This window comes from Myripristis murdjan, chromosome 9 (assembly GCF_902150065.1).
Source record: "Myripristis murdjan chromosome 9, fMyrMur1.1, whole genome shotgun sequence".
In the NCBI taxonomy this organism is placed as follows: Eukaryota; Metazoa; Chordata; class Actinopteri; order Holocentriformes; family Holocentridae; genus Myripristis; species Myripristis murdjan.
The window spans coordinates 13,931,231-13,948,041 of record NC_043988.1 but is presented as its reverse complement, the minus strand read 5'-3'; the positions used below and the strand labels follow the sequence as shown (position 1 = coordinate 13,948,041).

The 16,811-nt window shown below is 42.5% G+C and overlaps 1 protein-coding gene and 1 long non-coding RNA gene across 4 annotated transcripts in view; one reads left to right on the top strand and one right to left on the bottom strand.

The window, feature by feature from the left end:
- The window catches only part of rtkna (rhotekin a), a 66,213-nt gene extending 51,439 nt beyond the window's left edge, over positions 1–14,774 (bottom strand). For all 3 annotated transcript variants that reach the window (XM_030059956.1, XM_030059957.1, XM_030059961.1), the window contains exon 1: positions 14,630–14,774. In XM_030059956.1, coding sequence (XP_029915816.1) covers positions 14,630–14,740 — 111 coding nt within the window. In that variant the 5' untranslated portion in view covers positions 14,741–14,774. The remainder of the gene's footprint in view (positions 1–14,629) is intronic.
- On the top strand, positions 14,739–16,543 carry LOC115365141 (uncharacterized). The gene is made up of 3 exons (XR_003928751.1): positions 14,739–14,870; positions 15,038–15,147; positions 16,129–16,543. It is a non-coding gene; the product is annotated as an uncharacterized LOC115365141 (long non-coding RNA).
- The last annotated feature ends 268 nt before the right edge of the window (positions 16,544–16,811 follow it).

The window sequence follows — 16,811 nt, the reverse complement described above, 5'->3', positions numbered from 1 at the left end:
GATGAAGCGAATGTGATGTGTGTCATGGCTCAAGAAAGTTGGGGGAGTTGCCTGCCTCATTGTAGACAATATTAGCTAAACAGGGAGTGTTGCAAGCACCTGGCTGACGGCCTGTTTTATATGTCTCAACATAGCCTCTGGTGCTGGGAACTGGGACAGGAAAACAGATTCATGTATTCATTCCTACACACACAGACACACACGCTCAGAGTCATGCCTGTAGAGACAGTTCAACACCACGTCAGCGGTACACAGTGCACTCTGGCAGCTTCCCAGAACCATTGCTGATTTTCAGGAATCATCTTTGGGCCAGTCACAAGACCTCGCCCCATCTCTTCTCTCTGAGGAACGGAGCAACTGAGTGAAAGCTTAACAAACTCATTAGGCAATTAATCCGTATCGATTGGTACTTTAAGGAGTATAAGATCGGCAGGATGTGTCATGGTAGATTTGTGTGGATTTAACAGGATGTGTGGACCAGGGCTGATCTTTTTGTACTTAAAAATGCTCCTGTTGGTTTAAAATAAAAAAGTCATGACTACAAGATAAGATGAAAATCAATTCTCAGAGGGAAAGGTGAAGGGAAGAGCATTAAGTGTACTTCAAGCACTGTGGGCTTTTGCTGTATCTGACATGGAGCAATGGCTCCCTCTGCAGAGTAAGCTGCAAACAGCAAGGGAGACTTTTTCACTTGCCAGTTACATGAAACACAATTTCACAGTTAGCCAGACGGAACAGAACTCCACTAAGCAGTATCTATGCATGAGGCATAAACTTGATAGGTGTGTGGAAGTATAAGTCTGAAACTTCAGTTATTCAAATGGGAAGAGACTGAGAATGAGACTGCTGGAGGAACTGGGGTGACGTAATGTGGTGCTGTCTGGTTTCCAAGTTACAAGAAAATAATCAGCCATGACAAAGTTGGGTTACACACACATGACTGTCATACACACAGACGCACAGACAGAGAGAGAGAGAGAGAGAGAGAGAGAGAGAGAAAATAAAAAATAAAACAGTGTTGCATGTATATTCCAGATAAACAGTCTTGCAACAACTTGAAAAACTGTACTTTTTTATTTGCCATGAGGCAATTCCTGCCAGAGGACAATAAACGCTTTAGCAGAGCTCACAATAAGAGGCCGCTGCTCTCAATAAAACTCTGTCGGGGTAAAACATGAATTATCTAAACATCTGCAGAAGGGATATTTGGCAGACCGTATCTTAAATTGACAGCCAAAACATGTCTCAAATAAGGCATTGACAAATGAGATGTGTGTGTGTGTGTGTGTGTGTGTGTGTGTGTTTGTGTTTGTGTGAGAGAGAGAGAGGGAGAGGTTGTTATGAGTGTGAAAAAATAATGGGGCTTATGTATGTTAAGACTACTCAAGCATGCAAGTTTGTACAGCATCACACACATACACATACACATACAAAGCCACACACCGACTGGCAACAAACATGATAAAAAAATGCTGAGATGGCAGGAACAATTCAACACCATGACGAGAAGTGACAATGCCGCGTCTGCCATGGTGAACAAACACATTAAAACACAGGCATGGTAGCAGGGCCTGGCACACTGAGCAGCATGCAGCGAAGGCAGACATCCATAATAGACCCATCTGCTCTCATAAAGTCAACACCTGCTCCACATCATCACAACAGAGAGCGACATCATCGGTGGCTCTGGCCCTTCACCCTCTCCTCTCCACATTTAAAAACATGCCATGCTGTAGCAGCCAGGTTGCACAGCAAAACACATCCATCTTAAAAGGCTGTTTCCTCCAATGTACGGTGTCAAAATCTCATTTTTTTCTTCAAATATGTGCATTTTTTCCACTTTTTACAATGCAGAATGCTTTTTTAAAGAGATGGTAAATTAAATTGTCACTTTTCACTGAAAGGAGTCCATTCCATGCAGAGCGAGGCCTTTCACTTGATTTCTAGTGAGTCAACCCAGCAGTTTTGATGGGGATTAAAAGCAAGTATCACATATAAAACTGGAGCGATCCAACGAGAACACAACCTCAGTTTGTATTCCTCCGTCCCCCGTTTGATTGACAGCCTTTGACTGCACCTCTTCTCCTCTGCCAGGCTAAACAAATGGTATTGACTAACCAGAACAAGACTGGCACACTGATTTTGTGCTGCTCCTGGGCATAAATCCTGCATTTAACCAAGAATTATTTTACCAATCTAACATCATACCAAAAGAGGCAAGAACTAACAAAGTGCTTCAGTCTCATACATGGAGCCATTTAGCTGGGGGTGGCGTCAGTCATGGATTTTCTCATACATCTTTTCTACACCTGTAAGCCTCCAAAGTGCACGTTTTTAGCAAGTGAGCTGCACTTTAATGAGCTACAAAAAAACGTTTGCTATCTTATTGCTGCAGCACTAATAAGACCCATAGCTATTTCAGTTCCATCAAGCAGGATATTTTCACTTTTCTGGAGAACTGGTTTGTCTTATCAGGATCCAGACAATGTTATTAAGAGGAACTACAGCCCACCCAGCCCTGCTTAAATGGATTGCTCTTGAAAATGCAGGCCCTAAAACTCTATTTTATTAGAGTTATTGACTTCTAGGATCTTGATGGATGGTGAAGGTAGTAGTCAAGACTAATACTAAATAAGGAAATCCGTGTTTTAAATGCATTTTCCATTCCTTTAAGGCACTTTGATGAAAGGAGGACTAATATCTTGAAGAGAGACGGCAGATTGAAGCATAAGGCTGACCCAATACTACACCAGATGAGTCTTTTTTTCCCCAGTGGAGCAGAAATAGCAACACCATATCTCTATCAGACAAACACCTGAACAAAGTTCCCCATCCCATGGCCATATAGGCAGCTTTGCTTCAAATCACATTTTCTCAGAGTTCGCAACAAGGTAGGATTGCACATTTCAAAACAAGTGGGCAGTTCAGAGCTGGAGCAGGCATTTGCAACACACCTGCACACCATACACACACACATACCTACACACCACACATTCCTTTGTATCGATTTCTCTCACTCAACATTCCTCTGTATGAAAGAGAGGCCCTGACTCCATCTAGGTCACAATACAGCAGGTCGGGGGTGGCAAACCTGTGGCTTGTGAGCCGCATGGGGCTCTTCGCCTGCTCCTGTGCAGCTCAGGGCTCTTTTTTTCCATTTTAAAGTATATTTCTGATGAATCAAAATGTATTTGAGTATTTGACAATACCGCCAATACTGCCAATAACAATAATTTTGCTGTCACGTGTCATGCATGTAGCTACGGGTGAAATGGGAAACCCTCTTGCTAGATATGCCAGACTTCACTGTCACATTTTTAAAGCTTCAAACCTGGAGTGCCATTTCACCTAACTCCTTGGCCAGTAAGTCTCCCAAAGGCACTGAGCTTTGCAAATACAATGTAAATGTGGTGACGCAGCAGTCAGAGAAGGGTCCACAGAGTGCGTCACATTTGCATCATATCAGGTGGCATGGAAAATTTCTTGTGCTGAAAACCCAAACAGTGAAGGGGCATTTGTGAAGACGTGCCTCAGAGATGCTGATGCTATCCTCGCTCCCGAAAATGACAATTTGAAGTGTTCTGAGTCAGACCTGCAGCTGTCACAGCACACCACTGAACAGAGAATATCAGATAATATGTCAGTTGAAATACACTTATAAATGGATCACACTCCTCATCAACCCTTTCACTGCTGAATCGGATTGTTGTGAAAGCCCCTCGAGTGGCAGATGATGCAGCTTCTCAGTTGGAGATGACTGAAGTTTCTGAGGATGACAGACTTAAATGTGTTTTGAGAGAAGGAACCGCAGAGTTTTGGAAAATTGTGCCAACAGACAGATATCCCAGTGTCAAACATAACATGCTGCACTCAAGCTAATGGACACACATGTGAAAGAGTCGCTTTGAATGGCCACAACTGAGTACAAGCCAGACCTGAAAAGGATTGTGGGAAACAAAGACTGCCAGGTGTCCCGCTGACTAAACCAAGGTAAGAAAAGATCCATGTAAACTGTTAGGTTTTGTGATTAGGCCTGTAAGTTGCTGTTGCTGTTGTAGAGTGGGCTTGCATGTGTTGTGTGGCTGTTTTTTTTTTTTTTTTTTTTTTTTTTTTTTTTTGGCTCTTTATAGTCAGCTTGTTGGCCACTGAGCTAGATGGTTATGTAATATATAGAAGAAAGGGATGAAAACCCTCTGTCCAAATAAAAAAACAAGGAAATAAAGGAATGAGACTGAGAGAAAGCTAGAACAGGTGATACTAAGTGGGCTGACATAGACATGCCCCATATTCCACACCATTAACAACTGTTATTTGAAGGTTAATGGTTTGTCCCTGGTGGAGTGGCAGGCTAAACTTAGTACATCAACATTTGTAATGGATTCACTCGGGGGCAAATTCACAAAAGTATTGGGCAGCTTTTGCGGCTGCTAAACCTGCACAACGACAAAAGGAATAATTCACCCGCAAATGGTGAAATGCGCCTCTTATTGGGCTGCAAGCAAACACCGTCACATTGTGCCTTTGCTGGTTGCACATATTTAAATTAGGTAATATGCGTACATTTGGCACAAAATGGCCCCATCTGTGCAAACGAGTTTCACTGCAGAAACAGTCCAATTCACAAAGACCAGTGCTAATGACCACACGTAGTTCCAGTGAAATTATCAGCGTCTTCAGAGAGTTGGAGGTGACTGGAGTGCGTTCATAACACCTAGCGTCACACCTAGACTTTCCAGTGATCATGGCAGCACTGACTGTAGCCAGGTGAAGGCATCGTAATGCTAGACGTGCTTGAAAGTGGATATCTCTAAGGAGAATATCACTTTTTGACTTAACCGATGATGCATATTTAATGGCATCAAGGGTGATGTACGCAAATCGGACCTTGAGACTCGGCAGATAGCGATCTAAAGTTATGTGCAATCCATTCTTTGTGAATTCTCCCCTCTGAGTTCAAAGTGACTGTTTCTTTGATTTTAGAGTGCCATTCTAACTGGGACAAAACTGTAAAGAAATAAAGTGAAAAAAGGCACCACTTGAATATGACAGGTTAGAAAAATCATTACCCTGTACTGAGATACTTCACTTGATTAGGTAACAGATTTTTAATTGATGGTCTCTATAGACAAGGCCTGCCTGCATGCTCAGAATTCTTGACAGTCACCTTTGCTTCATTTTCATATTAAAACTAATATGATAAAAAGACTTTGAATCAGAAATGGAATGAGGGTTTTTCAGGGATAAGAATGCCACTGTTGAGCCACCCTCTTCCCATAAGATGGCCTAAAATATTTCTGACAGCCGCTTGTGCTTTCACAACCTGGAGCTGTTTTTGAAATAACTCCCAATTTATTTTGATGATAATCATGACAAGGGAAAATAAGAAGAGGAGGAGGGGGAGCGAGACGAGGAGGAAGTAGCCTAATGCATGAGCCCAAATACGAAAAACATTTTTCACAAAGGGGCACAACTGCCCAGCCTTTGTAATCTTTTCAGACAGGATCCAGCAGAGTGTGTCTGGCAGAGGATGGCATTTTTCCACACAGTGACAAAGACTCTCATGTTTCCAAGCCTTCTGTGACAAGTCAAAAGAGCTGACAACAACAGTCCCCGACTGTAAATGATACCAGTATTGGAATCCGTGTGTTTGTGTGTGTGTGGGTGCGTGTTTCTCATCAATGTTAAACAGAGCATCAATCAGTGAGGCTCCTCTTGACATGCTCACCAGGAAAACACATTAGTTATGACCCAGCCAAAGCTCACGGTTCAGTTTGTTAGCACAGGGTTCGACGTGTTCGGGTCTGCTGGAAGGTAAAAAAAATAAATAAATAAAATAAAAAGACCACAGTACCACAGTTATCTTCTGTGACTGTCCAGATGTAAAGACAAAGGGGGACTTTGTCAGTGTAATCTAGATCAGGAAAGTAGGCTGGCACTACAATGCATGACAAAAAAGACCCATTTTCCTGGAATACCAGGGGACCTAAGCCTGAAAGAAACCCTGTGGCCCAGATAATGTGGCTCTCCCGGGGAGGGGAGGTTCTGAGGTTGATAGACTGGACAGAATGAGCCTGTGGCAGGGCATGAAGGCTCACAGGGGGGAGACAGCCAGGTATAGACTAGATTGTTTGCTAAAGTTTCACCCTTTCTTTCTTTCTTTCTTTCTTTCTTTTTTTAAACGTGTCTACAAACATATCATTTCACTGCTTATATAAGCTGAACAATTAAAGGTGCACTATATAAAGTTTAATGTTGACAGAGGAAAGGATCATTTAGACTCAACTGACAAAAAAACAAAAAAAAACAAACACACAATTTGGTTATAAGGCAGACTGATGATGAGAACCATGTTGACTCAACCATCAAATTCCATACTTATTCTACATTTTATTAGTCAGCTGAGTGTAAAGGGTTCTCGCTTGAGTGGATTCTTGTTAATTTTACATAGTGTACCCTTAATCAAATACTATTGTACTCGCAGTATTCTCAAGATGAAGGGATTTTTTTTTTGATAAAGGTAAGTACTATTATAAATGAAGTATTGTGGTGGTAGAGAGACCCCCTGGCCTACAACTATTCCATTATTCTGCAGGCATAAGAAAACATCTTTGCTTGATACAGACCTCAGCAAAAATCACAGCATCATTTTAATCATTCTTTTTCAGTGGAAGATGAAAATTCTGATGCAAAAATGATCACTTGTAAAATTGTGAATCAAATCGCAACAGCAATATCTGCCTGGATAATTGAAAATGATTTTTCTTTAACCATACTGTTTAGCCGTACTGTATACTCATTTCAATGAAATAGCGGGGCTCTATTTCCATTTCATAGCAACTTTTTGATGGTGCAACAACATGACACATTCCTGACAAGAGCTGCTCCTCATATTGTGACAGCTTGGTGCAAGATGGCAAGTTCCAGCTAAGTGCTGTTACCATTTCTTTTCATACCTCTTTTAACTCTGGCTCAGTTCCACTCAGATTTTCTGGGACAGGCTTGTTTCAAAATGAGGGCTTTAGTCCAGCTTCTCCCATTCTTGTTTTTTTGCCCACATTACACAGTAAAAATAGGAACACAGGAGGTGAGGTATGCCTGGCAAAAAGAATTGCTCTGGGTTACTTTGATCCTGAAGCATTACCCACCTGACTAGGCAGGACAGAAACTGAATGAGACAGGCCTGATGGCACGTGGGGGGATGTTTTCTATCCGGGAAAACTGGAGACGATCCAGTGATTGCACCAACTCCATCTACCTATCTGTGTGTTGACCAAATCACTCCCAGTGACAGCTCATCGTGGGACAGTGTGCTACGTGTGAACAAAGCCCATCTGTGTCTGAGAAAGTTCAATGAACCTTGCTCAAGCAGGAGACGCTATTTAGTCACTGTCTCAGTAAGAAGGTGTGTGTAAAGCTCAGACTGACAAACAGCAATTACCATGGGATGACTAACCAAGAGTTCAAAACACAGCAGCCTCCATTCACAACGCAGAAGAATGAGCAGAGTGAAATGTGAATGCAGGCATTACATGAAGCAAGTGTGAGCTGCAGATTGACAAGAACTATGACTCACTTCCTCTCAGTCCACACATGTGTATCTATCTTTGCTCTCTGTGTTAACCCCTTGTTTGAGTCAAGCTGTAGAACGTGTCTGTGGTTGGATGGATTTCATTAACAACATCAGCAACAGACCCTCAGCTGTTGTGCTGCACCCTGACACCACTTCCACATTCACACACGGGCCACTGCCACATTCCAAGGACACTATGGGGCCGAACAAATGTGTTTGACACACAGGCAATCTGCGACTTGGCTCTGATTAGTGTAAACATTGATTAATCTTTTATATAACATAGCATAAGTCTTTTGGTTAAATGTTAATTCGTTTATTTTATAAAATATCAAAAATAATGGCAAACGGTAGTTAGGAGAGGTCAAAGTGGTCTTTAAATTTCTTCCTTTGTCTTAACAGCAGTTAAAAATATAATAATAATAATGGTTATTTTATAAAATAATAAATTCTTAGCATCTTAGTGGGATTCTACTTGATAAATGACTAGAATGATTAATCAATTACCAGAATTATAATCAATTAAAGTTCTGTTGATCGACTGCTTGCTGCAGCAGTATTTGTAATATGGATGATCCTGGAAATAAATCTAGCAATGGGATCAGAAAGACACAACAAAGCAGCATATAAGGGGGAAGAAAACAATGCAACAATTTCCACTGCTAATGAATGAGAGCTGCCAAAAACAAAATCTTGAAATAAAACTACAGTCAAAATCCGTATGGATCATACTGTACAGCATGTATGCACGTTCACTCAGTTAGACAGAGATAAGATAAGGCTGTGATGGACTCCGTGCCGTCCTTGGGTCTAGGGAGGGGACCAATGACTGGTCAGTGCAGGAAAACATCCTGTAACTGTGGGACTAATGGTGTGTGTGTGTGTGTGTGTGCATGTGTGTGCGCGCGCGCGTGTGTGCGTGTGTGTGTGTGTGTGTGTGTGTGTGTGTAACCATCATCCAAGTGGCTCATATGAGATAAGAAAGAACAGAGACCTTCAAGGCTTTTGTGGCACAAGAAGCCAACAAATCTACAATACGAGGATCGGCAGCTTTTCTCCACACAGAGAACGTAACATTCACCATGGAGATCGGCAAATTAAAGACTAAATGAGATTAGCGCTGGATGACAGCTGTGACATTAAGTGAATTACATTTGATGTATGAAACTTAAGACAGACAAGCGTTCAATTGTGTGAAATAATGGATAAACTACCATAGAACCTTATCTAGTTATGGAGAAAGATAGTGAGTGTGTGTGTGTGTGTGTGTGTGTGTGTGTGTGTGTGTGTGTGCGCGCGCGCGCTACTGTTTCCCACTGTGAAACAACTTATGATCTTTTCAACATAGTTCAGCTGAACAATATAATTTTTGTTCGCTCTCTATTAGGCAAACACCAGTCATTACCATGGGAACAATAGCAGGACATTGGGTAAATTTTACTCACAGTTTGAAGTAAAATTGAACAATTTTTCATTTGTTCCAGCACTCAGAGGCTGAGTGGGGAAGGTTGTTTTACAATGAAGTACAGACAAAGCCTCCTTGAAAAAAAAAAAAAAAAAAAGAAGTTAAACATTTGCTAGTTAAAATATCCCTCAGCATACCAAGAGAGCCTCCAAGCATAAAGCCTCAGTGGCTGAGCTTTGTTTTGAGAGGACGGGTAAAAGAAGAGGTTAACCTTTTATCTGGCATCTTCCCTGCTCCCCTATAGCGTTCAACATGCCAGAAAGCCCTGAAGGTGGACATACAGTACACTAGCAGTTTAAAAACAGATTGAAACTTAAGTAGTCCCACATAAATTTGGAAGATTGGGCCAAAAAAAAAAAAAAAAATCCCATTACATACTTTTCTCTCAGAGCATTATTCCAAAGAGCCCATTCTTCTTCAAAATGTGGGTTGGTGATTTTAACACTTCAGTCATTTAGGAAATCTTGTAGAGTACATCCACTCCTAAGAACCTCTGGGCCTCCGAGCCCCTCTGCACCACATTTCATGCCCCAGAACAGGGCTTCGTTTTGGGCTCGAGTGCAGAGTGATGGCCCATTGTTCTCCGGGTACACAGAGCTGCCTTGAGAGAGGGACTGAGGGGAAGTTTTGGCATTCCTTGAAAACGTCTCTCTCTCTTTTTCTCTGTGGGTTCATGGTCTGAGGTGCTTCCTCTGTGCTGGCAATGGTGTTGTCCTGGCAACATGGATATGACCTCTCTCTTTCTGTGTGTATGTGTATGTGTGTGTGTGCATGTGTGCGTGCGTGCGTGCGTGCGTGCGTGCGTGCGTGCGTGTGCGTGTGGGTGTGTGTATGTGGGGAGGCAAACATATGCTTACATAAACAGGCTTAGTTCATCACAAAGTTCCTGCCAGGCCACATTAAACACTTTAGCAGAGCTCACACTGAGAGCTTGCTGGTCTGCTTACAACGCAAGGTCTGCCTGTGTCAAATAAAAAACATCCATCTGGGCATCTGTGGAACACATATCAGGCAGGCAGTGTCTCATACTGAGCAGAAATAACAGCAAACAGGGATGAAAGAGTATGTTTTGTTGAGACTGATACTGATATCAAATAACATCTTCAAACCCATAACAACCAATTTTTGGAAAAATCATAACACAAATGCAGGTGCAACACAGGTTCAGATTTGAGTGTTTTGTCAAAAGAAGCCTGTTAGCTTTGTCAGTAGTAGTTAGTAATATTGGCAGTAAATACACTTTTTGGATCAATACTGACATTGCTTTTTAAAGGTGACAACAGCCAATCTGACTGTTGACCTGCAGTCCATCACATAACATAACATAACATAACATAACTGGACCGACCATAGTAGCACAGCTAATGCTTCCACTGGAAAATATTCTTCATACATGAGAGCAGGGCTTGACGATATATAGATATGAGGTAAGATAGTGTCTCTTGGATACTGCAATATCATGATATGACCTAAGTGTTGACTTTTTTCTTAGTTTTAAAGGCTGCATTACAATAAAGACATGCACCAATAGTCATCCCAACAGTATCTTCACAATTTCAATAAAGGTATTTTAATTTTTTAATCATCTGAATGAAAAGAGTGTAGAAAAAAAAAACAAAAACAAAACAAAAAAAAAGCTGACCCTCACATCTCTGTAGTTGTTCCAAATTCAGACATGCATGAAGCTCTTCTCTCCAACAGACCAACTTACAGGAAACACTGAATTAGTGGTATTAACAAACATTTCAAATGAGGAGTTGGTGCGCTGTTGGTTTGACCAAAGCATTCCTTTTAGGGTGAGTGAATATATACTGGGCAACGGGAACACCCATGACATCCAAATGTAAGTAAGCCCAGCATGTTGAGTTTGGATGTGTGGTGGTGAGTGAGTGTGGATGTGCAGGGCGGAGAAGGGTAGAGCACCAAACCAAACCAAACCGCAGTCCAGAGCTGTTAAAGCTTTTACTCAACACAAGTGGCAGACTCCCCAGTCCTGCCACATCAGGCTGGGAGAGAGTGTGGGTGGATGGGTGTGTCATCACTTACACACACACACACACACACACACAAACACGTACACACACACACACACACCTAACCACTTCCTGGCCCTGCATAGCTGGTGGTGGCCACAGTGGTACGGACTGGGGACCATCCGTGAGTTAAACATAATGCTGAGAGCTGAAACGCTGAGAAAGACGACATTCCATCCTTACCTCCGTAATAATAAGCGCACTGACTGGGCTCCTGCTGGAAGCCTGGGTGGCTTCAGCTGGAACAGCAGAAATGGTGCGAATGGGAAGCGAGCAAAGCACAGAGAGATACTGGCAGTGCTGTGGATGAGAGAGGGATGGAGAAAGCAGATGTCTGCTCTGCTCCCACTGAGAGCAGCAGGCAGAGGACCGGCAGGCCGGTTGCAGAGTGGATTACCGCCTGGCCAAATACTGTATGTGAATGCAATCGCTTGGTCTACTTTTCTGCCTTTTTGCCTTTAAACTCTCTTACCCTGTCACTTTTTAATAAGCACACACATGCAGAATCAGTCCTGAAGAAGCACAGGATATTTGAGGATTTAAAGTCAGAATGATTACACAGCTAAATGCACTGGATTCCAGATAGTGCACACACACAGCGCGAGAACACTACAGTATTACCACCATTTTACTTCATTTAGTGGTCAGTGTGCCTTTAGCAATAAACGCAATGAACACTAGCATTTATAAGTACTGAGATAAGATAAAACTCAAGGCTAGCAACTATGCTGAATGCTGAATGTGGTCGAAAATAGGAGGTTTGGTTTGGTAACCAGAGCATGTAGGGACAGACCTGAACAGAATCTCTTCTACTACCTGAATAGACCTTTTCAGCGCAGTGGCCACTTACACTACAGAAACAAACGACTGTGGACACAGGAGCTGGCACTAGACACTCTGGGTTCAGTCCAACAAAGCAGCGGAAGCTTTTTCAGGTTTATCAGCTGTTTGAGCTTTGCAGGTTTCATTTACTGATAACGTGTGTCATTGACCAAAGAAATTCCAGACTGACCACCACTAATGCCTTTAAACAAGAGGCTCTCAAATGTTGGCACAAACACACACATGCATGTGATATCCCTGTGCATGGTAAAAGGGGGGCATTCAAAGTGTCGTCGATTGCTTCATTGAAATACCACAGACTGGCTCCACAGTAGCATTGAGACACACACAGAGAGGGAAAGAGAGTGACAGAGAGAGTTGGGAGAAAGTCCAGGCCTCTGAAAGAGGATCATTAGCATTGGCAACAGTGGCCGAGATGCAAATTAATCTTGTATGAGAACCAGTGGTGGGCAGATTACAGAGTTAAGGAAGCAATGATTGTTCTGGTTAAAGGAAAGAAAGTCTTAACCTAGATAAATAACTAATTGAGAGACTCAACAGGAAAAAGCAACAAGAACTGCAAGGTAAACGGATGAAAGTGATTGGTTAGCACATCACAGACCAGCATAAAGACAAAGTGGGATTGTGCATGAGGTTGTTGGCTATAAAATTCATCTCTTGAACTCATACTGTTATACTTGCACTTGTTTTTCCTACTATAATACCCTATACAGGATGGAGAAATTCCCTTACACTGTTGCCATTCGCTGGAGACAATAATCAACACACACAACTCTGAAAAAAAAAAACACACCCTAAATATACATGAGGTCACTTCCTCCAGCCTGAGAGATTCTTTACATGCTAAACCACATTTAAACCACTGCAACACCAGGAAGTGTTATGTGTTTGCGGCCAATGAGCTCATGCGTTAAGTCCGATATGAACTCACACCACATCACAGCCATTCTAACTGGAGATCAATACAATAGAGTGTGCCTGACTTCCCGGGAGCTGCAGCAGGTTTCCTGTGACATGAATTATAAATGACTAGTAGAGCTGAAGCATAAGCTGACAGTGTGTATGCATGCACACACATGCAGGAACACACACACATACACACACATAGAGTGAAAAGGTGAGAGAGAGAGAGAGTGAAAGAGAGAGGGGAAAGGAAGAAAGGAGAGGAAGAGAATCAATACTCTGTTTTTTTCCATTTGCTATATTGGACCATTAACATTCCTAAAGTATCCTTTTACAATTGAGAACTCGCACCACCACCACCACCACACACACACACACGTCCACATATCCTTCTTTCTTACTTATGTCTAAGTACAACAAACTCACTTCCCCTGAATTTACTAAACCGTTCGCCTTCTAAATGTCTGGTAGAGACTAGATTTAATTTGACAGACACAGACACCCACAAAAACCAGAGAAAGCTCCTGGCAGAATAAGCAAATGCCAAGACTGGAAAACCTGGCCAAAGTAATATGCATAGTACCCAAAGCTCACATGCAAAATGTGCATGGGTGTGTGCATGACACACACACACACACACACACACACACACACACACACACACACACACACACACAGAGACAGAGAGAGAGAGAGAGAGAGAGAGAGAGAGAGAGAGAGAGCACTTTCCATCAAAACATTAGCGTGGACCGTGAGTAAAAATAATTAGAGGTTGGATTGGGAGTCCTTTCAGTGTGCCTGCTCTGCTGTGCCGTGCCGTGCCATGCCGACAGCAGTGGCTAATATGAAGCAGATGTTGACATGGGAGCTTTGCACAGAGGAAACATGCATGAAGTGTACCAGCCTATAGCCGCTGATAAACAGCTGAGAGCTTCACTCCGGCTGCAGCTTTGACCCACTTCTCATCCTCTGGTCTCTCTGTGACCCGCGGGTCCCCTCGTGGTCAGCCGCGCGCACATCAGCAATAAACTATGAGGACGCACGAGCGAGCCAAATGCCTCATCTGCACAATCTCGCGTGGCAGTTAGTAGTCGAGATGGATTTGAGGACTTAACGGTAGCAGCGTAATTAAATTTAATTAAAAACACAGCGATTATCAAGAGGCCTTATCAAACGAGATTTAAAAGTATAATAGAGTATAATAGAGTCAAAGGGCCCTAACCAAAAAATAATTAGTCTATCCTGTAATAATTTTTAGAGGATAATATGCAAATAGGCTATCGTAAGAAAACTATGAGTCCCCGTGGTGATAAATGGGTAACGCGTCAGGTAAAGCATAACAAAGTGAAGTTGCTTCAGTCACCATTTAGCATCACATACTTATAAAATCTATATGAATCTTTTCTTTATTATTATTTTTTTTTTTCTTCGGGACAGGGTGGAAATGTAAAGTGATTTCGAAATATTGCGATTGCAAGCCTTCAGTTGAGGCGTTAAGTGCAGCGGCTCAGTTCTACGGCACTATTTAATTAAAGTACGGCGCAAAGCACGTTGGATACACACACACACACACACACACGCGGGCGCGTACACAAACGCCTCCGGAGCGAGATTAAAAGTATAACTGTGCCAAAGGAGTCAGTTTATAAATAGAGGGAGAAGATTGCAGTGAAAGTTGTACACAGAGAAATCTCCTGCTGTGTGTGTGTGTGTGTGTGTGTGTGTGTGTGTGTGTGTGTGTGTGTGTGTGTGTGTGTGTGTGTGTGTGTGTGTGTGATGATAATGGTGATAAGCAGCGGACAAACCCGAGTCTACCTGTGATGTGTCCAGGAAAACGCTCTTTCTGAACTTCCCTCGCCGTATCTCCATTTCAAGGGCAGAGCCGCGGGCAACGGTGGCTCTTGCTGTTTGATTCCGGCAAAACATCGCTTCTGCCTTTTCAAGTTCAAAGATATCCTTGTGTACGGCGTCTTTTGCTGAAGTCAAAGTGAGCGGACTTGGGAAGGGAAGGAAGGAATCGCTCCGTAAACTGCCAAACAGCGAAGCGTCGATCCAGGTGGCACAAAACGGCCCCCACAGCAAAGCTCCCAAGAGATTTCTTGGCAAACCCCGATCAAACAGACACGTTTTCCTCTGATGTGTTATGTTGTAGTGCGCCCAAAAGCAGAAACTAGATTCAGAGTCCCTCTTCACTGTTGGTTTTTCACTTTTCCCAACATTCAGGCAAACCCTTGTGCGCCCTGGAAATGCTGAAGAGTGACACGGTGACACCCCATGCGGTGCAACACAGACCCAACTTTGCCCTCTGCTGTATCCAGAGACCTCTACCGGCCGTGAGTGGCGTGCACAGTGCAGTGATTTATAGCTGTAGTCGCCCAGATGATGTTTGCAACTTTGTTGGCAAGAAACTTTTGGCTGTAGGCTGAGCTATTTAGCAGAGAAAGCTGAAGTGCAAAAACAAGAGGCTGATAGCAAAGCGCTTTACTGGTGTATTTAGCACTTTACTGGAGTATTTCCCATTTGTAGACTTTATACTTTTACTCCACTACATTTTAGAGAGATGAGTTGTAAGCCTACATTTTACCCCATAATACTTATCTGGTGGCTCCAGTTTCTAGTTACTTTGCAGAGTAGGTTTTTGCATGCAAAACGTAAAAGATGATGCATTTGTTAGAGTGTAAACTAAAGCCGACAGTATACGAAGCAGTTAGAGCTACAGCACTGAAATACTTCTTACAGGTTAATGCATCAATAATTTAACTCTCTCAAAGGAGACATTCTTCACAGTGACCACTTTTCTTAGATGCTTTTGAATGCAGGACTTTTACTTATGGAGGCATATTTTTCTGTTCTGGTACTGCCGTTTTTGCATAAGTAAAAGAGCTGAGTGCTTTCTTCAACTAATGGGAAAAACACATTGAGAGACTGTGAATTTCTTTGTCACATGGCATTCGCAGTCCCTTCTTCTTTTCTTCATTTGGATACAGTTTTAATATGTTGCAAGATATGTTATGTAAGATATGTTGCAAAATGTACAAAATGGCCAGACATGTGCAGGGTATATTTGGCTTTTCATCCTGTGTGGCCATGCTCATTTGTGTGAGTAGCCTGTATTTTACATGTTTGGCTGATGTTTACATATTCAAAACGATACTCTTCATAAGATAGTTAACTGGGCATGGCTTTGATAGCTTGTCACAACCGTATTGTGTCATTAACTGACTGTTCTGACCTTTAGTGTTTCAAGTCATGTTTATTTGATGCCTGCTGGCCTCTGCGAAATCACATTTCATTAATATCAATTACGCACCCAGGTTTGAAGACTACAAAGCAGGCGCCCTGGGTTTGCTGGCTTGGTGTGGTGTTTTATTTACGAGCATCTGCAGCAGACCATGAAGATACAGCAGGAATGCGCATCAGAATCCCTGGCGGCCTCTGAGCGTCACCGGGAATTTACTGGACCTGCTGTTTGTGGAATTCTGAAAGGTCAGAAAGTCAGAAGGTCAGAGGTCGCATCCACCCAGACAGTAGAGACAGAGGCCCTGCTGGGGAGGGGACACAAGGCAAGACGAGGCTGCATGACCCCGTCACATAAGAAGCTCCTATTTTCAAGGGTGGAAAGAGAGCTCAAACACTGCTCAAATACTGCTACCTTGCTGAAACATTACTTAAGCAGAAGTAAAATGTCTGATGTAGAAATCTACTCAAGTATATGTCAAAAAATGTCATTTAAAATATCCTCTGAGTACAAGTTAATGAGCTACTTTGAGAGAAGGTAACTTTGTTTCTTGTGATGTTTTCTGTATACACAATAGAGCACAGTTCAAGCAGGATTATTTCAATTGGAAAAATTAGAAATCACAAAATAAGGTGCACAAACAATGTAAAGCAAGACTACTACTCTCCTCTGTGTCACATTTACAATGTTCCTATTTCTGAAGCTTATGGACAGTCACAAAACGTGTTTGTGATTTACTATTTAGAGTGTAGCTGAGTA